We start from the raw sequence: 21,508 nt of genomic DNA, 5'->3' as shown, positions 1-21,508 counted from the left end.
CAGGCACAGTCTCTCATATCCTCACATTTCCTCACAGGGACAGGGACAGGGACAAGCTGTAGCTACTTGGTTTGGGATTTGATAATTTTTTGGCATTTTTATTCAGAGATTTTTCTAGACATCCTCAGCTCATGTTGATATGAATAAATTAGCCTGAGCATTATCTGTCTCAAACTACAGAGCTGCTGGACAGGATCATTATTATGTGAAATCTTGTGCACCAGGAACATTGGTTAGTAAATGTCTCTCATGATGTGTTTTCTTTCTCCTTGTTGCTGAGCATAATCAAGCACCAAGACTTTAAGTAATGGGCTAAATTATAACTGCTGAAAAAGTGCTGAAATTTAAAGTAATTTTAAGTAATATGCTCAATTATAACTGCTGAAATTTAGAGCTACACAACAATGTATGAAGACTGACCGTATGCAATTACAGCCAATACAGTAGGTAGAGTTGATGGTCGACTCTGGCAAACGCACTTCCTCTTTTGACCAACAGGGGGAGAAAGATGACTGCAGTTTCATCCGACTGTGACAGATGCTCTTTGAAGGCTAGAACAAAGATCAAAACCTGCCGCAACCGTGTTACTAAAACAAACCTGCTTCCAAACGCTGTGTCGCATCACATCTCTTTCTCTCTTTATTTATTTGGCTGTTTCCTGATAATGCCATGCAAGAGTAAGACAGAGAGAGAGACAGAGTGAGAGAGACATAAAGCTATTGTATGTGTGTGTGTGTGTGTGTGGGAGACACAGAGAAAAAGAAAGCGACTGTGTGTGTGTGTGTGTGTGTGTGTGTGTTTGTCTCACGGGCTTTGGGGGGCGACCACAGAAGTATTTGTATCAGTATTAGTCATGAAACAGAATGCGAAAGGAAATGTCAAAATCACTTCAGATGAGTTGAGCAAAGCCTCAGGCTTCTGTGTGTCTTCTCAATGTAACCTGGCCAGAACGGTGCCCCCAAGCCCCCCAGCGCGCCATGGAGGGACAGCAGTGGGCCATCGGACTTTAAAACATTAAATGAAGGTTAGTTCGAATGAAGAATGGTTTCTAAAGTACAAAATATAACACACCCTGTAATACACTGTGTTACCTACAAACAGTAAGACCTCTCAGTGGAAGTCTATGAGAGGGCAGAAAAAGATGCCCATTGGGAAAATAAATAAATATATATAAATAAATAAGACATAACATAGCACATTCTCAATGATGGATCACACAAACAAACAAAGTCTATGCATCAATGCCATCCCAGCAGCAGCATAGGCCCAAGATGAAGTTAAGAGAAGAGACACAAAATGCTGAGCTGACTAAGGGGTGTGTGGGGGAGTATCTTGGACAAGAGGCCCTCTGGCAGTTCTTGAACCCCTGACTCTGCAGGTCCAAGGGCCCAGCGTCTTGCATTAGCCTCGTCAAGCATAGCCACTGTGCTAATTAGCGGTGTGGATGTGAAGGCATGCATGGAGCTCTTATATCTCAGTCCAAGACTGTTTCCTGATTTTGAACTTTATCTTATTCCTCATACACTTAACCCAGGCTTGACCTCAAAATAGCCACATGTGATACTGTATAGGACACTGGATAGGCCAACATATGAGATGACTGTCAAAGGATGTATATTGCGATGTTTAGTTTTGGTTCATTTATTCGATTGTAGTACAGACAAAATCTCTACAATCCCCTCTTAAAAGTGCCTCTTAACTGACATTTGCCACTTTTTCTCTGTACTATGATAAATATATTTTATATATTGTTTTTCGTATGTTCTGTAGTACCTATTATGTTTTATGTTTGTCGTCTGCACCAAAATGCCAAAGCAAATTCCTGGTAGGCAATAAAAGTTCTGTTCAATTCTGTTTCTGATTCTGATGATGTAAATTGTAAAAGCATGCCATGGCCTTTGAAGTGACTTCCTGCCAAGTCTGACATCATTTCCTGTTGAAGGAACATGTACTTCTGTGGTTGAAGCGAGGCTTCTGGCGAGAGATGCCAGTGCAGCGCGCAGACAGGCCGAGTGTCACAGGGAGAGAACAGAGACCTGAAAGGATGGATGCAGTGTCCGTCTACCACGGCCCCATTGGCAAAACCCAGTGTGAGAGGAGACTATGCGAGGCAGCCAGAGATGGCAGCTACCTGATCAGAGACAGCGAGTCCGTGTCTGGAGTCTACTGCCTGTGTGTTCTGTAAGTTGCATTGCATTTTTGACTTCTCTCATACTGTATCTATCTGTATTTTGCAGAACTGAGACACGTTTCATGGGTCACTGGTAATAACAAGGCCCTCAGTGTGAGTTGAAAAAACGATGTTTGAGATTGACAAACAGTTATCTTGTGCAGCTCCTTTTTTTAGGGAGAGGGGCTGTTAGCATTATAAAGATCCATTGCTGGGAATAATAAATAAAAGTATCTATTGCCAGAAGAAGTATTTAAGAGAATTATTTAACGTTGAGTATGAATTGTCCATCAACAGGTGCAAAGGCTACGTCTACACGTATAGGCTACACCAGAACGAGGAGGGATCTTGGGCAGCCGAGGTGAGAGCCAAGCGCCGTAATCACATGCACATATGCACATACAAGCCTGCGTACAGATGCAGGTTCTCATATGACCTCAACAGACCACGTTCCAACATTAGAACATTAACGAATCAGTTCCTCTTATGGACAAATAGACATCTGAAAGCCCTGATTTAGCAGGTTGATCAGCAGCTCAGTCTAGGTAAAAGCAAGGGGTGTCCACCACACCAGGAGGCAGGATGGTTAACAAGAACTGCACCTGCTTAATTAGCTAATCAATAATTCATCAATTCTCTCGCAGTGACCCTGGGATTCACTTTAAGATCTATAGGTTGTGTAGTGTATTTATTCAGCGTATAGCTCTCTTAAGTATGTGTTGCCACACCACTCCATAAGTCGCTCAGGCGTGTTTTACATTTGATACTTTAGAAGCACAATGGCTCTTTCCCCTCCCCGTTTCCCTTCCATAAGTGCCTGTTTAACATGGTGATCACTCATTTGCCCTGTTCTGTGCACAATTTGTCCTCGCAGAGGGAGAGAAGCAAGGCCTTAAAAAAAACCTGTATAAGACATTACACTCCTAAATTATTTTTCTTTATTTGCGTTCAGTTACGCCACATTTTACGAGGGCCCTTTGTCTTCTGTGAGCTTGCACTGCGTTAAAAGCTTTAATTACAAAATCGTGGAATAATAGGCCTGTTGATCGGAAGCAATACCAAGAGAGTTACACGTTCAAAGTTTCATTAAAAAAAAACCTCTGATACTAATTAGTAGTGGTCAATCATACGGGCGCCAAGACACACAAGCATAGAACAGGCTCACAAACACGCCGCGGGAAGTGGGAAGAGTTTGCATTTGAACATACAAATGTCTCAATCAGTCACAACATCTGGTGTTCTGTGTGGCATGACCCACTCCTGCACTAAATGCATCTGCAGCAGAAACGGTGCAGCCTTGCTGACAGTGAACATCCCCGTCTCCAACGCCACAGAAAGGTGGCATTTGAAATCGTTCGACATCTGACGCAGATGTGTCTCGGCATAAGAAAATAGAACTTTCTGCTCGACAACAATAAGATTAAAAGTTTAGATTTAGGCTTAAATCTTTAGCTTCTCAGATTTCTTGATGAACCAAATTTTTCCTACGGCCTTAAAGGAGAGAACTCACCAGAGCCAAATCAAGCTGTTTTGACTAAATGTTAAGACATTTAAGACTCAGCATGGCCTCCTCTGTTTCTCTCGCAACACACCCATGGTGTTTGAGGATGAGACACATATTTTCACATTAAAGTCCACATAACTAGCCGATGATAAGAAAACTGCTCAAAGCTAGGAGATCTTTTTTTGTATTTTTTAGGTGCCTAAATTTAATTTCTGTCTCAGTTTCTCTTAAGGAATTTCAGGAGAAATATCTGTGACAAAGTTGAAAAATCAAACAACAATGATACCATATCTAGGTCTACTGGTCTTTGAGAACTCAAATGTTCCTCTGGTCGTAACCATAGAAAGAAAACCACAAAATTCACCACACGCTCAGATCAGAGCTGACGGTGGTCTCATATACTCTGACTGGCCTATTTATAGATGTCTACCAGCGTGCTTTTGCTCTCACATGAAAAAAAAAAAATTGATTAAATGTTTCCACAGAAAGAGGCTATACATATGCTAGTCAGATGAGACTCTGAGTCCACTTTGCTTACATGTGCAGAGAAAGAACCATCATCAGCAATATCTCATTTTTCAAGAAATACCACACCCTGTACACACTGTGACACGGTGATAAAAGACTGAGGATCTTACTGAGCGTTTGACACCTGCAGTATAACAGGCTGTGGTAGACACACACACACGATGATGTTTGCATCAAACGATTCCGTCTTATAGTTCTTGTATTTGAGGATGAGAAATAGCAGAACTGATCAAATGTTTTGGAGTTATGCACAGAGTTTCTCAGAAAAAGTCTGTTCTGGGTTAAAGGCTGGAAGAAGGAAACTGCACAAGTGCAACGTGCTCTCGATCGGCACCGCAAGGAAACCGAAGACTTACGTCCATTGCTTCCTGTTTTTCAGACGGCGCCCGACCAACAGAAACGCTACTTTCGGAAAGTCAAGAACCTGATAAGCGCCTTTGAGAAGCCAGACCAAGGGATAGCTATTCCCCTCCTCTACCCAGTGTCTGCGCCCAGTTGCTGCCCGACCCAGGAGCAGCTGCCGACGCTCGCGGCCCAGAACTACAACCAGAACCACAGCCTCGCCCCGGGACACAAGTCGACACCCAGAGTCAAGCCCAAAAAACGTCCCTCTGTCTGAGAAGTTTTTTTTTTTTTCAACGACCTGTGCGAAATCTCGGAGCTGAAAGCAGGCCAGACTCCTTTTAGTTGAGCCCTTAAAGAACTCTCTGGTCTGGTTATCTCATCCTCTCTCTGTTTCTCTACTTCTAGTCCCCTGATTATCTCATTTCATACCACTCTCTCTTTCTCTCTCCATTTCTATCTTTCTCTCCCTCTCTTGCTCCCCATCTCGCTTTCTCTCTCAACATCTCTCTCTCTCCTAATTTTCTTCTCCACATTATGATGTATAATTCTATGAATTCATTTTTGTTAAAGTGCTTGAGGCTTGTTTTTTATTATCCAACATATCCAAAAGATTTTTTGTCATTTTGTCTTGGCTGGGAGTGGGATTGAGGCACTTATATTATATTCCATAAATAGAAACCTTAATTCTATCTATACAGCTCTAGTTGAGAGGGTTTTCAGTTTAAAGTCATTTCCTGACTCTAAAAAACCCACTGTAACACTGTTGTAGATTTTAAAGACAACATATTTTGCACAATTCTTCTCTACCCACAAAACACGTACGTATGATGAAGGCATGCCTTTTCCCACAACCGCCATTTTGTCACTCGACAAAGAAATCAACGCTCCTTTGATCTCAGGATACAAACCCTAAACTGAGAGCAGTTGCCAAGATAATTTAGGAGGTTGTTACTGTGTTAATTCTATTTATGTACATTTGTGAGGATGCCTGAGATAACTCAATATAATAAAGATTAGGTATGATAGAAACATATACTCTCATTATATTGAATGTACAAAATGTATTATTACTGCCTTATATTATAGACGGTTTGTTGAAATTCAAGTTTGGTCTTTTTAATTGTTCACTGAGCATCACCTTAACCAAACTTAACCTCTAACCTTAACCATAAATTGTAGTTAACAGAGTTTGATCAGATAGTTTGTTTATAATCTGAGCATCTGTAGATAGTCCATAGGGGACCATCCAAATCAAATGTAACCAATTATTCTACTCCATCCATGCACATGAACAATCCTTACAGCAAAACTCAATACCCAAGGTAACCGAAACATCCTAAAATATGAAATGTTCCACACAGAAACTTGTAACACTGTTAGACAGAGTTAGATGGAAAAGTGCATGCACACACACACACAGACACACACACACACACTGTCACAGGGTATATTTGCAACAGCGGTAGGCTGTGCAGGGAAAATCACTAGTGTGTGGAGCCCAGCCAGCCAACCAGTCAGTTAGTAAACGTCGGAAGGCAGAGCAGTCAGGAGAGATCTGAGGCTCTGCATCCCTCTAGTCTGAGAGACAGAAAGAGAGAGCGAGAGAGACTCCTCGTCGCTTGGCAACCGCGCTCTCAATATTCCGCCGGTGCCAAAGCTGGAGACAGACTCTACCTTATCACGAGAAGTAATAACAAAATAATAGAAAAAAGTAAATTGGAGATGATTTGGTATTATCGGCTGGATATTTATGGGCTGGGGGTTGCTGGTGGGCGTGCTGGGAGGGCCTGGGTCCGTGTTAAGCGGCGGCTCCTCCGGCACAGACAGATGGTAGGGGAGATGCTGCGTGTGGGAGGTTAAGAGGAAGGGTGACGCGACGTGACAGGAGGAACAAGGCTGTCTCACGGCGTGGATCGTTTGGCCGAATTAGATTCACTTATATAAGAAGCCCACGGAGGAGAGCGATCGCTAAAGTAGAGCGACTTGGCACACTCTAGCAAATCACAACCTACTAGTCTGACCTCTCTTTTGACACCTCGAGCTTAAATATTATCACGGCAAAACACAGGCCTACGGATACCACTGACATGAGAATATCACATATAATAAGAATAAGAAGAATAATATGCTTATTTGTTGGTTGTGTGGCTGCCTGACATCATATTCAGGCAATCAGCATAGAGGTGGAGATTGATACTCTATAGATAAAGTCAAGGTGACAGAAACTATTACTTTAACAATCATCAGTGCTAGCCTATTTTTATTCACCTGGGGGAACACATCAAGTTCCACCGAAATAATGAGCTAATATAGAAGTATATGAACCAGCTGGCTGTACAGGTGGATGGGTGTAGTCTGGCAGGACTTCTTCTGGTTCACTTATGGAGTTTGACATGGCAGTCCATTACTATAGGGGCACTTTGTCAGAATGCATTTCTTAATTGGGTAGAAATCTCAACTCGGCCGTCATCTCACTCGTCTGTGAGTCAACCACAGAGATCTGATCTTGTGATGTGCCACCTCCAGGAAGATGTGGAGGAGACGTGCAGGTCTCGGCGTGTTCTGTTTCGCTTTTTCTATGACGAGAGACAGATAATGAAAGTCAGGCCTCTGGCTGGCTGGCTGGCTGGGTGGCTGGGAGCAGCTCTTACGTGAGACAGTAGGCCTTCGTGAGAGTGGGAGAGATTCAGTATGATAGGACTGAGAGAGCTGAGCAATTTGTGGAGTGGAGAGAATGTCAAATTCAATCACATTTGTGAATTGAGAATCGTGACCCAGAACAGGAGCAAGCCCACACTTGTCCCAACACCTCTCCTTGCCATTCGCTTTTTCTGTTCTTGTGAGACTAATAAACAGTTTTTAAAAAACACACACAAAAGAACGTCTCCTAATGACCTATGTTCTCGTTCACCTATAATTGTACTGACCCTTCAAATTAATGTATTGAACAAGGCCTGTCAATCTTCACTGTCATTATTCAATTTGATAGATCACCAACAGTTAAAAATTGACTTAAAACCTAAAGGTTAACCTGTGACAACCATGATCATGGTTTGTCAGGTGTGTGTGTGTGTGTGTGTGTGTGTGTGTGTGTGTGTGTGTGTGTGTGTGTGTGTGTGTGTGTGTGTGTGTGTCTGGGCTTACAGAAGTGATAGCAAACACTTGAATTAAGTCAGTGATTGTGAAGTTGACACATAGTTACTTTAATGATCAGTGTAACCCTTTATATTCAGAAGTCCAGGATGGATAGTCTCATAGCAGGTAAGATTCCTTGAAAAACTGACACTGCCTCTATCGATTAACAATATTAACACTTCAGTATGTATGACAACATATTCAAAATTTTAGCACTTTCTTTTTCTTAAAGCACTTGCTATATACATATAGGTTCTTTTTTTTCTGAGCATATAGTATTCACACTCAAACTCATGACAGTAATAATTTCAATCATATTTAAATTAAAGTCTGATATTCTAGAGAGCTTTGTACGAATAGGAGTCACTGACAAGGCCTCTCTTGCACAAAATGTAAACTATAATTCTTGAGGTGGTCTATTGAACAACCCAAAAATTAAATTAGTCCATATTTGACACTTGTACACAGAATGTACTACACAACTTACAGCTTTGACTTGCATCTTCAAATGTCCCATCAGTGTAAGAAGCTGTCGAGAAACAAGCGTCACGTGTCTGAGAACGAAGGAGGTAAACGAATAAATAAATAAATAAATAAAAAACAAACAGCGTACTTCCATATTGAAAGCTAAGCCACAGCAGAAAAAAATGCTTTGTGCCACTTTAGAAACTCCACCTTGAACATTAATAAAATACCATCATTTTGTCACAATTAAAGGCAGTTGGGATTCCACTCCCCTGAATCTTCCTTAATTTTTTAGTTATTTTTCTGTTTTTTGTTCATTAATAGAAATTCTTCGATAAATTCCTCAAATGTCTAAAAACAGGCAGTCTTTGGTGAGGGGGGAAGGGGTAAGAGAGAAACCAAAAATAGCCCAAAAAAATCCTAAATCCATCGACCGAGAAAAAAAAAAAAAAAAAGAAAGAAAGAAAGAAAACGATCTTCCTCTTTTCCGTGTGGCTGCCAGGCGGTCTGCTGTTACCTTCGCCCCACCTCGCTCTGCCTCATGAAGCGAATGTTGTTGGCGCTGTCGGCCAGCTCCAGGTACTGCTCCACCGACAGCACAAAGTAGCCGTCATATCCGGCCACCCTCTCGGTGCCACGGAGCTGCTCCTTCTCGGCCTCGCTCCAGGCCCGGCTGCCCTCCTCCCCGGCCAGGAGCAGCTGCCGCTCGCGTGCCCACGCCTCCTCCACGGCCCGCTCCCGCGCCGCCTCCAGGAGCTGCTGCCGCGCCTCGTCCGGCGTGGCCCCGTAGCGCACGCTCAGGCACAGCGCGCCGTGCCGCAGCTGGATGTCGGCGAAGCGGCGGCTGCGGCCGCCCACGGAGGCGGTCATCTGCGAGACGGTGACGTTGACGCCGTTCTCCAGCACGCGGCCACTGCTCAGGCCGCCCAGCGTGGCCAGGTCGTCCTCCACGGCGCCGGGCTTGAGGAAATGGTGCGTGTCGCGGCCGTCCACGGTGAAGCGCAGGCCCGCCAGGTACATTGCGCCGTTCAGGATGGCCGCCACGCGCCGGCTGTCCTCGCTGGCCACGCCGACAATCTCGGCCGCCACCAGGCCACGTAGGATGGCGAAGCGGACGCCCTTGCCGAAGATGGAGGGCAGGGCGGAGAAGCTCGGGCCGCTGGGGCCGTCAGACGAGGGGGCGGAGGGACACTGCTCCAGTGAGCCCACAGGGGGCGTCATGGGGAGGCGATCCAGGGAGATGAAGTTACGCAGCTGCCGCTGAAGCTCACACTGAATGCCCAGGACCACCTGCACACACACACGCACACACATCACACACACACATGATCAGTGCTATAAGATTACACATTCAGGTGTCATACACAAATATTCAGTCATTTTACATACACTAAATAGTGTCCATGTCCTAAGCCTTTTCCAGGGGTGTAACAATTCACTGATACAAATTGGAAACCGGTTTTAACGTTAAAGATACAACAACATTGGTGTGTGGACCCCTGGATCAATGTATATGTTCCATGTCTTATGAATCGGTTGACGGAAATATCGCTGCTAATTCAACTTTAGTATAAAAAAGCTGCTGCAATGGATAATGCTAGTGATGGACAAATCGAGGCTTTGTGAAACACTGACATATTCCAAGAAATTAGGCCGGAAATTGTTTACACCTATCTGCACGGTGATAACCACAGGCCACTTTTGCTATCGTCACTTCTTGGTGAAGCTATTCTGTGAAACAATGACTTGACAAACAATGACAAGCATTGAGAGATTCTAAACTACTTATTATTCTGGCGGGTTATGCCAGGCTATCATAACTACTTATTATTCTGGTGGGTTATGCCGGGCTGTCGATACATAATCAATACATATTTCAGAGAAATCCCCATACAACAAAACCTTTCAGATTGTCAAATGGACTATGAACAGTGTATTTTAATAAATATTTCTTTGTTCCCCCTCTTGTGTTAACATCTGTGAGGCTTTTTCAATGGCTTGGTATATCAGTTTCATGCCTAAGACATGGCATTTAGGTCAAGATTTGTATTTAAAAATATTAGTTCTTCTGCTGTTTATGGTCTGAGTTTTTTTTTCTTACAAACTAGGCTACCTCCCCAGCCTTGTAAAAGATGTGTTCACATGGAGCACTTGTTGCTGGCATACAGAGATTTCTGCCATTCTGAGCGCAGATGTAAAGCACATCGCTCATGCCAGTAAAACAGAGGATCATGTGTCAAAATATCTCTCTATGGGCGCTTTGAACCACTTTTCAGAGAAATGTTTTTAAACATCTGCGCTTTGTGCCATAAAGTAACAGAAAGACTTAGGGATTGCCTGGTCTTTTATGAAATCTGTTTATTTGAAGGTAAGCAATGCCACTTTAATATAATTGGAAATGTTAATGGAAAATGAATGTCTACCTTAAACAAATGTTTAGAACTGCATCAAATTGCATCGTATCGCATTGAGCTGAAATGCATCGAATTACAACGAATCGTTACAAGAATTCAAATGCATCATCCCTGAATCGAATTGTTTGTTTATCATAACACAAGCAGATGCTGACCTTGATTCCTTAATGAGGTTAATAAGACAACTGCGACCACTAGAAGGTGTAGCTATAAGGTGTAACAAAGGAGGGGAAATCATTATGTATCATTGATTAAAAAAATGCTACCAGTTATTTTCATATTCAGGAGACTGTAATGCCTGAAAACACACAACACGTTTGGTGTTGGTGCACATTTGTGTATCTGTATGTTTTGTTTGGGACTCCTGAACACCTGGCTAACCTCATCAGATGCTGCTGGAGAGAGTCTCATTAGTGACAGTCAGATGTGTCAGGGAGGTGTTCAGGGATGGGATAAGAGCCTGTGAGCACATACGTAAATGCAGGGGGAGGAGGAGGAGGAGGAGGAGGAGGAGGAAGAGGAGGGGATGCACCTGCCTGTGGTTAGGAGACTTGGCCTCATTTGTTTTCTCTCTTTTGTCTTTCGCTCTGTGCCTTTGTTTCCTTTTTATTTAAAAACTTATTTTTTTTCCGGAGGGCTTTCTCAATTCATCACTCAACCTATTATGTTCTTTCGCTTTTTCTTAGTTTCTTCCTTCCCCTCTCTCTCACTCCCTCTCTCTCTCTCACCCTCTCTTTCTCTCTCTCTCTCTCTCTCTGTCTGCCTTTGCATCCCTCTCTCTCTCTGGGCCCTAATTTCATTGTCAGCCAGTGAGAAAAGCTAAATTGAATAACTTAGCAAAATCATTTAGCCATGTAATATCATGAGCAAGATCCTATGGGTGGCTCAGAGCAATGCTCCTCAGTCTCGCTCTCCTTCTGTGTGTGTTTTCTGTGGAGGATGTGAAACGCTGACATACATGTTTGTTGGAAGTTTAAGGCCAACGGGGTTTTGTTAAAGAATGGTGTGTGAGACTAGGGGAGAAATTTTCCTGGAATTTGGTTATGTTTGGTCCTAAACAGTCAGTTGGAAGGAGAGACCATGTTGTTCTTCTGAATGCACTTTTTGCCCAAGCTAAGATGGCGATGGCTGTCACGGAGAAATATGACAGAAGGGTCTGGAATAACAGAACCAGTGTTGCTCTGAAAAAGTGTCTTTGTCCACACGGTTAAGAACTGAATTTAGTAATATAGTTAAGTTATAAAAGCTGGTAACTTGGAGTCTTTCACTAAAGTGTGGGAGACTGAAGAATGTTTCTGTGAGGTGACTGAAGATGGTGTGATACAGCTAAACTTCTGAGTCCATGAACTAATTGATACTGAGCAATGAGCTTAACTTTCGTTTTCCTTTTGTTTTCTACTGTATGTCTGTGGGTTTTTCTTTTTGCTTGGGTTTTTAGTCTTCATTTCACCTCTTGTGGGTTTCCTTTTTACTGGTAATTTGTCTTTCTCTTTCTCTCTCTGTCTGTCTCTCTCCCTCTTTCTCTCTCCCTCTCTCTTTCTCTCTCTTCCTCTGTGTCATTCTCTGTGTCATTCTCTGTGTACTCTCTCTTGTGTTCACCTTGCTGGAGTCCCAGTCCTGGGTTTTGGTTTGCATCTTCATCAGTTCGTATGTCTGCTCCGTGCCCGTCACGTCTGGCTTGGGGAAACCAGGCACCACGTTATGGAGCTGGAACCCAAAGAGCTGCAGCCAGCTGCCAATATCTGCAGACAGACACACACACACACACACACACACACACAGCATTCACCAGCGTTCAATTAGAGCGAATCAAATAAATACAAATAAATAAATAAATAATAATAATTTTTAATAATAATAATTCACCAACAACACTTTCCTAGAGTAACAAACATCTCTGTTCCTGACTGTACGGCTGAAACGTGCTCTTAGAGCAGTAATGAGGACAGTTGTTCATTTTGTTCAGACACTTCTCCAAGGACGTCTGACTTCCGCCGTATCGACCAGACTCAGCCTCCGCAGAGCTTTAGTCTAAAGGTCATCCTCACCTGTGGTGAACTGCGTGACCTCCTCGATGCTCCCGACTGGGCAGTTGTTCCTGAAGGCGTAGAGGTTGAAGGGCTTGGGTGTGCGGCTGAGCTCGCCCCATACGTCGTAGTTGGGAATGGTCCAACGCCCGGCCACCACGTCGTAGTCCCTCCGGCCAAAGTGCACCAGCTTGGTCTGCGGGTCGTAGAGGCCCCCATGAAAGCCGATGATGAGCTGGAAGGTGGGGTTGGAGTCCTGGTAGATGTCCCCGTAAGGGGTGTAGAGGATCTCCTTCACAACCCTCCCGCGGCTGTTGAAGATGGCTCGGGGCGTGCCGGTGTTATCGCATCCCACGTAGTACTCCTCGCCGCTGCTGATCTCCATGGCGATGATGTGGCCCTGCAGGTCGTAGTAGAGCGAGGTGATCTGGGCACTGGTGTGGTTGTACATGTGCGTGACGCGCGTGGGATTGGCCAGGTCGGCGTAGAAGAACTGCAGGTGCTGCCCGTCACTGGAGCGGCTGGCCACGCGGCGGCTCAGCCCGTCGTAGCGGTATTGTGCGCTGCGCTCGGTCACGCGGTTGTAGACGCGCGTCAGCAGGCCGTTGGAGTTGTAGTTGAAGACGTCGTTGCCGCGCGCGCGCAGGAAGCCATCTTCGTCCACGCGGTACTGGATCTCGCCCAGGCGCGTGATGCGGTCGCGAAGGTCGTAGCGGATAGGCGTGAGGCGCGCGCTGGCGCCCTGGCTCAGCAGGTTGATGTTGCCGTTCAGGTCGTAGCTGTAGCGCCACTGCGGCCGCTCGTTCACCAGCACCGTCTGCAGCTGGCTGTCGGCGTCGTACTCGTAAGAACGCCGCGTGATGTTGCCGTCGGCGCCTACGCGGATGTCGCAGGTGGTGACGCGGCCCCACGCGTCGTACTGCATCGTCATCCAGTAGGCGATGGACTTGAGAATCTCATACTGCACCTCCACCACCTGGCCATAGGCGCTGAAGATCTTGGTGTGCTTCATGGCGTGGGTGGTGATCACCTGGTTGAGGTCGTAGTGGATGACGCTGAATTTGCCGAACTGCTCCACCCGGCCCGACACGTCCACGTAGCGGTAGAGGTCGATGGGCAGCGGCGTCTCGTTGATGGTGGCTTGCATGCTGGTCACGCGGAAGTTGTTGTAGCTGTAGTCGAAGCGAGCGTTCACCAGGCCCTCCTCGCTGAACTTGAAGATCTGCCGTCCCACGAGTGGCCCTGTGCGGAGCGAGGAAACAGGAGTCAGGCTCAAGTGGCACGGAATACAAACCCCAACCCACCGCTGTTCGAAAAAAATATAATGTCCGTGCTGCACAAAAATAATACAACAGACTAATCATGTTTTCTGATTAAAGGCTCTCAGTGGATATTCTCACATTAGCTTGAAAATCCTTCTTCTGAAGCCCCAATAAATCTCAAATGCAGATTAACCGGCATTAATCATTTATGCAACAAGCATTCTTCTAATGTCTTTAACGATAATCTGCAAACAATTAACATCAACAGTGGGCCCTCGCACCTCTGAGTGCGCCCCAGCTCGGTAATGTTCTAACTACACAATGCCTGGCTTTTAATTAAACAGCATAATGGAGCAGGCCAACAACAGTTATGATTGGGGAAAGCAGCCCTTAATGCTGGGACATTAATTTTAAGAACACTGTAAATCACATTTCCTATTTGCTCTCCACGTCTTGCTGGCTCCGACCGAACTAGTCTCCTTTACTAAAACGGGACCCTGTCAATAAAATTAATTGCAGAGCAGAATGACTGCCCTTGGTCATTAAAGAGTGAAACGAGTCCGGTCCCTTCATGGCTGCAACACACATAAAAAGAAATGTCCCCAGAAGTATAGTAAAACCAACATAACATAACACAGCCAGTGATGAGACGGCGGACTGAAGTCGAGAGTGGGGCTTCGTTCGTTGGCTTCCCGCGGTTCCGTATCAAGCTCACCGCTCTCATTGTTTTGTTCTCATCTCGTTTGATCGCTCATTTCAGGCCACAATTAGCATTATCAGGCCCGTCTCAAAAGGCCTGTTTGATGTGGGGGAAATGGATAATGTGCGTCGGGAAGGTTAAATTCCACGCAGCCCTAGGACGAACTGATAAATCAGAGAGCTGCAGGCTGGGTCAGAATGATTAACTGTATCAGGCGGCGTGAGGGGTGCGGTGCCAAAATCGAAGAGGCTGCTTATTTCTGCTCCCCCCTCCCCTCCACTTCTAAATGGGAAACCCAGAAGGCCTTCGCAAAAAATCAGGAAATCATTTATAGCGTAGCACCCCAAAGTGAAAGAGTGATTCGAGCGTCTACTGAATATTTACATCATGTCGTGCGACAGGAAGTAATTAAAAAAATCAACACGGCGCCTCATAAACCCACAGAGCTGCTTCGAAGTGAAGTCCACATAAACACTGTGTTCTTCGCTAAGCCACCTTGAATCTAGTCGAAGTGAATGCAAATGACTCTCCACCTTTAACCAGAGGTAATTCCGAACAAACACAGGTGAAAGTATTTTTCTGTTACACATCACTGTCACCTGAAGCTCACGTGAATCCCCAAATGACATACAGCAGCTTGAATGCGCCTTCATACACTCTTTTCAAAGCATCAGACAATTTTATCCACAGCAACATAGTCACACCCAGTCACACAGTCACAATGCAATACTTTTAGCTTGGAGGATAGTTTCCATGATCAAATAAGTTTGTGCCCAACATCCAAAAGTCTTGCGTCCACTGCCCCTCACCTATCTGTCTGTAACGGATGGTGCAGACGAATCCCTCGTGCGTGAGGTGGACGGTCTTGACCACGCCGGACGAGTCGTTGTGGGTGAAGGTGACGAGCGTGGTGTCGTAGAGGATCTCGGCGAGGCGCGCCTGCTTGGTGTAGCGGTAGAGCGTGCGGCGGCCCGTGCCCAGGTAGAGCGTCTGCAGCAGGCGTCCGTCCTGGGCGTAGTCCTGCAGCACGGAGCCGCGGCTGTCCGGGGCGCTGTAGATGTTGCGGTAGTAGCCCACCGACAGCATGGACTGCAGGCTGTGGCGCACCATGCTGGGCATGGTGACCGAGAGCAGCCGGTCCGTCTGGTCGTACTCGAAGATGTAGCGCCGCTGGCTGTGTAGCAGGAGCATGACGGACTGCAAGGTTTGAACAGAGAGTGAGAGGATGTTGAGAGGGGACTGTAAAAAGGCAAGCATGCACATGCAAGCACACATTCAATGGCATGCAAAAGTTTGGGCGCCTCTGGTCAAAATTTCTGTTTCTGTGAATAGCTAAAAGATGACCTGATTTGCAAAAGGAATAAAGATTAAAGATGACACATTTTCTTAATATTTTAAGCAGGATGATTTTTTTAATTCCGCCTTTTACGGTTTCAAAATAACAAAAAAGGAAAAGGGCCCAAAGCAAAACTTTGGGCACCCTGCATGGTCAGTTTTGTAACCCCCCTTTGGCAACTATCGCAGCTCGTAAACGTTTTCTGTAGCCAGCTTGTTTGGGGCATTTATTGCCCATTATGCCGTTCAAAGAGCCTCTAGTTCTGTGAGATTCTTGGGCCATCTTGCTTGCACTGTTCTTTTAAGGCGATGTTTAGGTTGGGGGACTATGAGGGTCATGGCTAAAACCTTCAGCTTGTGTCTCTTGAGGTAGTCCATTGTGGATTTTCAGGTGTGTTTAGGGTCATAAACCCTTTGCAGAATCCATCTTCCTTTCATCTTCAGCTTTTATTTTACAGACAGTGTGACGTTTACTTCCAGAATGTGCTGGTATTTAATTCAATTCATTCTTCCTTCTACCAGTGAAATGTTCGCCATGCCACTGGCTGCGACCCAACCCCGTACTTAACAGTTGGAGAGGTGTTCTTTTCATTACATTCTGTACCCCTTTTTCTCCAAACTTCCCTTTACTCATTCTATTTTAACATCAGTCCACAGGATTTGTTTTCTAAAAATGCATTATGTTATTCAGATGTTCTTTTGCAAACTTCTGATTTTGAATTTGTGGCAAGGACGCGTGCAAGGTTTTTTCTGATGACTCATCCATGAAGGTCATATTTGTGCAGGTGTTGCTGCACAGTGGAGCAGTGCACCACCGCTCCAGAGCCTGCTAAATCTGCCTGAAGGTCTTTTGCAGTCAAATGGTTTTTCAATTTGCCTTTCTAGCAGTCCTACAGGCAGTTCTCTCAAAGTTTTCTTGGTCTTCCAGACACCAACTTGACCTCCGCCATTCCTGTTAATTGCCGTTTCTTAATTACATTATGAACTGAGGAAATGACTATCTGAAAACGCTTTACTATCTGCTTTACTTCCCCTGCTTCGTTAACAATTCAAATGTGCGCTAGGCGGCTGCTCGGCACAATGGCTGCTGACTGGGGACCAGGTTCGAGGAGGATTGGTATTTATAAAGCTTTGAAATTTGCATCACCTGGCCTTTCCTAACAATGATTGTGAAAAAGTCATAGACATCACAAGCTAATTAAGGTCTGAGACCTTGGTAAAAGTTACCTGAGAGGTCAAACGTTTGCATAGTGCTCTTTTCCTGTTCGCACTCTAAAACAAAACAAAAATTATACACTTATCTTAATACACTAACTAATACACTAATGTTGAAAAGAATGTTTAATCTTTAACCTTGTGGACAGTTCATCTTCTACTCACTCAACTATTCACAGCAACATACATTTGCATACAGATGTTTGCATACCACTGTTTGATTACATAGTAAGTAAAGAAATAGAAATACTTTTGTTTGTGAAACATACACTTCAGGTAAGACGCTTTTTAGATACACCCTGTAAAGTGTGCCTTACTCAAACTCACCTTTCTCTGATCAGTTTGCTATTTTTTGCTATGTACACAGGTACACACTTAATTGTATGTCGTACACCGCAACAGCAGAGCGGAAAGCAGAGCATAACTTTACATCCTCAATCATGCACACAGAACACACACACACACACACACACACATAAACACACACGCGCACCGCAAAACACCCACATACCCACATAATGCTCTCTTTCACTCTTTTAAAACAAATGACACAAATACAAGAGAGGAAAGCTAACTCTACATAATTCAATATAATACTTTACTACAATATGCAGTAACAATACAAGTACTACAATATGCAGTAACAATACAAGTACTACAATATGCAGTGAGGACCAATCACAGCAACTCTATCCATACATCCATGTTTGATTGGTCACCAGTCAGGGTAACCTCACCTTCTCCACATATGAGTACGTCCAGATTTTGCCGTTGACCCACGTGCGGGACACCAGCTTGCCGTTGTCATACTCCAGCTTCTCGGACCAGTTGCCGCGGTGGATGTGGGTGACCTGGCCCGAGGCGGAGTATGTGGCGTTGACCTCGTTGTACTTGCTGCTCGGCGACCACAGGACGGGCCTCCCCTGAGAGTCGTACAGGATCCGCAGGGTGAACTTGCGGTGGTCGTCGTAGATCTTGCCCACCCGTGTGGCCGGGTCAAAGTCGACGGAGAGGAGGTTTCTGTTGTGGGCCTAACAGATGAACAGTTACGCAGAATTAGTGGCAAGTAGAAAACAGGTTAAACAAGTAAAAAGAAAATCAATGGTAAGTAGGTACACAGGTAAAATAAAAACCTGAATGCCAACACTGTTAATAGTTTTGATTACTTATAATAATATGTGAATCTCAAACCCCACACAATTACGTGAGTAATAAGTCTACACGGGCCACTTATAATGTGTCTGGTAATACATATTTTGTGATACATTTCATTACTAACAAAGGACCAATGCATCAAAATGAATATCTTTAACCACAATACCTCTGATGACTGAATTTGTATGAATCATAATTTGCCACGTACATACGTTTATAAACATTGCACATTGAGACCCTAATGCCTGGCTGGAGAGCTAATCTTGGTTGCTGTTTGGCCCCTTGGCCAGCCTGCTGTGTGTGGGGGGATCGAGGCCCGTAATGGGCTCTGGAGGTGTCTTAAATGGCACTCTCTCGCTCGTTTTTTTCCCCCTGTTGCTCGCTCGGAAAATCATTGACATTTGGCACCCTGTCATTTTCCTGCGCTGTTCAATATTTCCATGCGGCTCTCATTAGCTATCATTAAATCTGACATTATAGCAGAAGTTTTTTCTCTCTTTTTTTTGTTCTATTTCCAGATGCCAGCGCTGAAGGACATTACACAGTGCAGCTGGGTTGTGTGAGCGTGGTGTGGGCTGGGTCTGAGCACACAAATGCGTAACGGACAAAACTGACTGTGACCAGATGGGAAACATGGGTTTCACTCAACATACATGTACATAATACATGTAAAACACACACACACACACACACACACACACAAGTAGACATACAAACTACAAACTACAAACTAAAACAAAGACACACTGCTTTGTCTGCAGACAGTGCTCGTTGCAGTCTGTGGTCCCTGTGGTCACAGTTACTCCGAGTGGGTTAGAGCCTGGGGCACGTAGTACATTGTGTGTGTGTGTGTGTGTGTGTGTGTGTGTGTGTGTGTGTGTGTGTGTGTGTGTGTGTGTGTGTGTGTGTGTGTGTGTGTGTGTGTGTGAGTTTTGGGGTTGGGGTGGGGGTGTTGCTGGTTGACTCATGTAGGTTCATGATGCTGTAAAGAGGCCTTTTTAGAGCTGAGTGAACATGCATTGGTTTAGCCTTTCTGCTGGCACAGAGACAACATTAATATTATGGTGCAGGTTTAGAAGGTGCTGGTTTAGAAGGTGCTGGGGTGTTAGCCCAGGATTTTGGCACTGATTTGCAGTTTTTAGGGTACGTTTTGTTATTGCCCATTAAATAAAGCCAGTAGTTAACCTCAATAAAGCATTCATGACTGTGATCAACATGATTTCATGTTTGGCCGTGCTGGTGTTCATTGTTTGTTCGAACAAATTTCATGAATAATGTTAATTAATATTAATATATTAAATAATAATGTAATATATAGTCCATGCTAACTAGTGCATTACCTAATGTTACGCAATGGATACTCAGAAGGTAAAGTTTTACTGTTATAAAGCATTACTGTTTACACATTTATAAACAACATCAATGACTTCAGCTCAGAGCTAGCCTTAGCCATGTGATGGTATTCACAGAGGGGATCAGTGCGACGGCACTCGGACAGTGGACGAGGAAGAAGAGATGGAATGACAGAGGTTTTACGATGATGATGACCCATCCCCTGAATTTGAACTTTGACCCATCCCCTGCATTTGAGCTATCCTATACCTGGGAGCGGCGGGCATGTCGGGGAGAGGGCCCTGTTCGTTTGACTGCTCTCCCCACCCACATTCTTCCTGTGGGTCCAGGGAGCTGAACCGGTGACAAGCCTGCTTCTCTAACCTTTAGGCCACGGCTGCCCCAGGGGGATATGTTGACTTCTGACGGACTTGTTAAGTGTCTGTTAGTTCTAGGGAAGTCTTTTGAGATGATGAGAATTTAGGTATAATAGGAAATGATGTCCTGGTTCAGCTGAGAGGCTCTAGTGCAAATGTGTCTGTATTTTGCCTTTCTGCACAAGTGATTCCACAAATAAACCATGTTATTTGAACTGAAGATCCTGCCCCTCCTGAGATATTCAAGGGGGAATTCCATAACAAGTACAACAAAGTGAGATTACAGTATGCCAATTATGACCAAAGATCATAGATCTAGGTGCAAATGGTGTGACTGGGTTCCAGTATGACAGTAGGGTTGTAATAATGGGGTTCCAGTATGACAGTAGGGTTGTAATAATGGGGTTCCAGTATGACAGTGAGTTGAAACAATGGGGTTTCAGTATGACAGTGAGTTGAGCTGCTCCTGACGTCCTGTTGGTACAGTAATGGCTACCCTTCTCACCCTGAGCCGTCTCTCGTAGGTGGAGTAGTTGGAGCGGGCCTGGTCGCGCCGCTGCCTCCACTCGATGAGGCTGGGGCTGTGCTCGCTGGGCAGGGAGATGTTGCAGCGGCTGAACGCCGGGCTCACCAGGCCCCCGGCCACGTGCGGCTCCGTGCTCAGAGACACCTCCATGCCACTGGCCAGCGTCACGTGCAGCGAGCCGTCCGCGCTCACGCGGTAGCTATTCTGAGCGTGGTCTGGAGAGAGAGAGAGAGAGAGAGAGAGAGAGAGAAAGAGAAAGATGTGATGAGACACGCCCAAGAAGAAGAAAAAAACACGAGGACGACTAAGAAGGGGCTTTAGAAAAAATGATTGTGTTATGTGTGAATATGTGTGTGTGTGTGTGTCTGTTGGCGTGTGATACGTACTGTATATGCCTGTGTGTGCTAGCTCACTATGCAGCAGATAGTGTGAATGTGCAGGCATCTGTCCCTCTGTCTGTGTGTCTGTCAGGGTGGAGGATCTAACAGCCTGAGAAGGGTGTGTATTCACACCGCCGACGTCTCCACTGCGGCGCTGCTAGTGGCAGCCACATCTTTCGGCCCTGAGTGCCGGGGTCAGATAGCCCAGACGTCCAAACTGCACTGAAAGGTGTCAGTTATGTACATTTGCTTTTTCTGATGTCAATATAAGTATCAAAACATCGTTTTACCATCTGTTTGTGCTGACAACTGCTTACGTCACTTGTGAAAAATAGGCTTTAAATAAACTCCACATGTCTGACGCAGGCGGTGCGCAGGCCCTAACCTGTTTCCGGTGCGCAGTCTTAAATGGTGCTCATTTAGCTGTTTTTCTCCCCTCACTTTTTAATTGAAAATTACTCAGGGACAGAGCGCCAGTCACAGACGCTTCAGAAACATCACAAATGTGTATCACTGCACTGTCCCACACACGTAAACATCACCTACTAGGCAAAGGTATGTTTCTGTGTGTGTGTGTGTGTGTGTGTGTGTGTGTGTGTGTATGTACGTGGTCGGCATGTTGTTCACTGATGAGCTGT

The 21,508-nt window shown here is 45.1% G+C and overlaps 3 protein-coding genes across 4 annotated transcripts in view; 2 read left to right on the top strand and 1 right to left on the bottom strand.

The window, feature by feature from the left end:
* The window catches only part of LOC105906323 (MICOS complex subunit Mic27), a 30,457-nt gene extending 18,125 nt beyond the window's left edge, over nt 1–12,332 (top strand). The window contains exon 10 of one of the 2 annotated variants that reach the window (XR_004165952.2): nt 12,314–12,332. The gene's annotated coding sequence lies outside the window, so the exon portion shown is untranslated. Of the gene's footprint in view, nt 1–5,967; nt 5,984–12,313 lie in introns of those variants that run through there. The other variant, XR_004165953.2, reaches the window with a different exon arrangement.
* On the top strand, nt 124–5,647 carry sh2d1ab (SH2 domain containing 1A duplicate b). Its single transcript, XM_012834393.3, has 4 exons — nt 124–1,024; nt 1,943–2,181; nt 2,468–2,531; nt 4,582–5,647. Exons 1-4 carry the CDS (start codon nt 1,019–1,021, stop codon nt 4,819–4,821), a joined length of 549 nt encoding a protein of 182 aa, XP_012689847.2. The 5' UTR covers nt 124–1,018; the 3' UTR covers nt 4,822–5,647.
* LOC105906218 (teneurin-1-like) overlaps nt 7,715–21,508 on the bottom strand; it is a 135,957-nt gene continuing 122,163 nt past the window's right edge. Inside the window, exons 25-31 of the mRNA XM_042702805.1 lie at nt 20,470–20,705; nt 17,838–18,131; nt 15,360–15,747; nt 12,610–13,830; nt 12,012–12,303; nt 10,314–10,329; nt 7,715–9,437 (exon numbers count right to left, since the gene is read on the bottom strand). Coding sequence (XP_042558739.1) covers nt 8,661–9,437; nt 10,314–10,329; nt 12,012–12,303; nt 12,610–13,830; nt 15,360–15,747; nt 17,838–18,131; nt 20,470–20,705 — 3,224 coding nt within the window. The 3' untranslated portion in view covers nt 7,715–8,660. The remainder of the gene's footprint in view (nt 9,438–10,313; nt 10,330–12,011; nt 12,304–12,609; nt 13,831–15,359; nt 15,748–17,837; nt 18,132–20,469; nt 20,706–21,508) is intronic.

Source organism: Clupea harengus, chromosome 20, assembly GCF_900700415.2.
Source record: "Clupea harengus chromosome 20, Ch_v2.0.2, whole genome shotgun sequence".
Classification (NCBI taxonomy): Eukaryota; Metazoa; Chordata; class Actinopteri; order Clupeiformes; family Clupeidae; genus Clupea; species Clupea harengus.
This window is presented reverse-complemented; position numbering and strand designations above follow the sequence as displayed.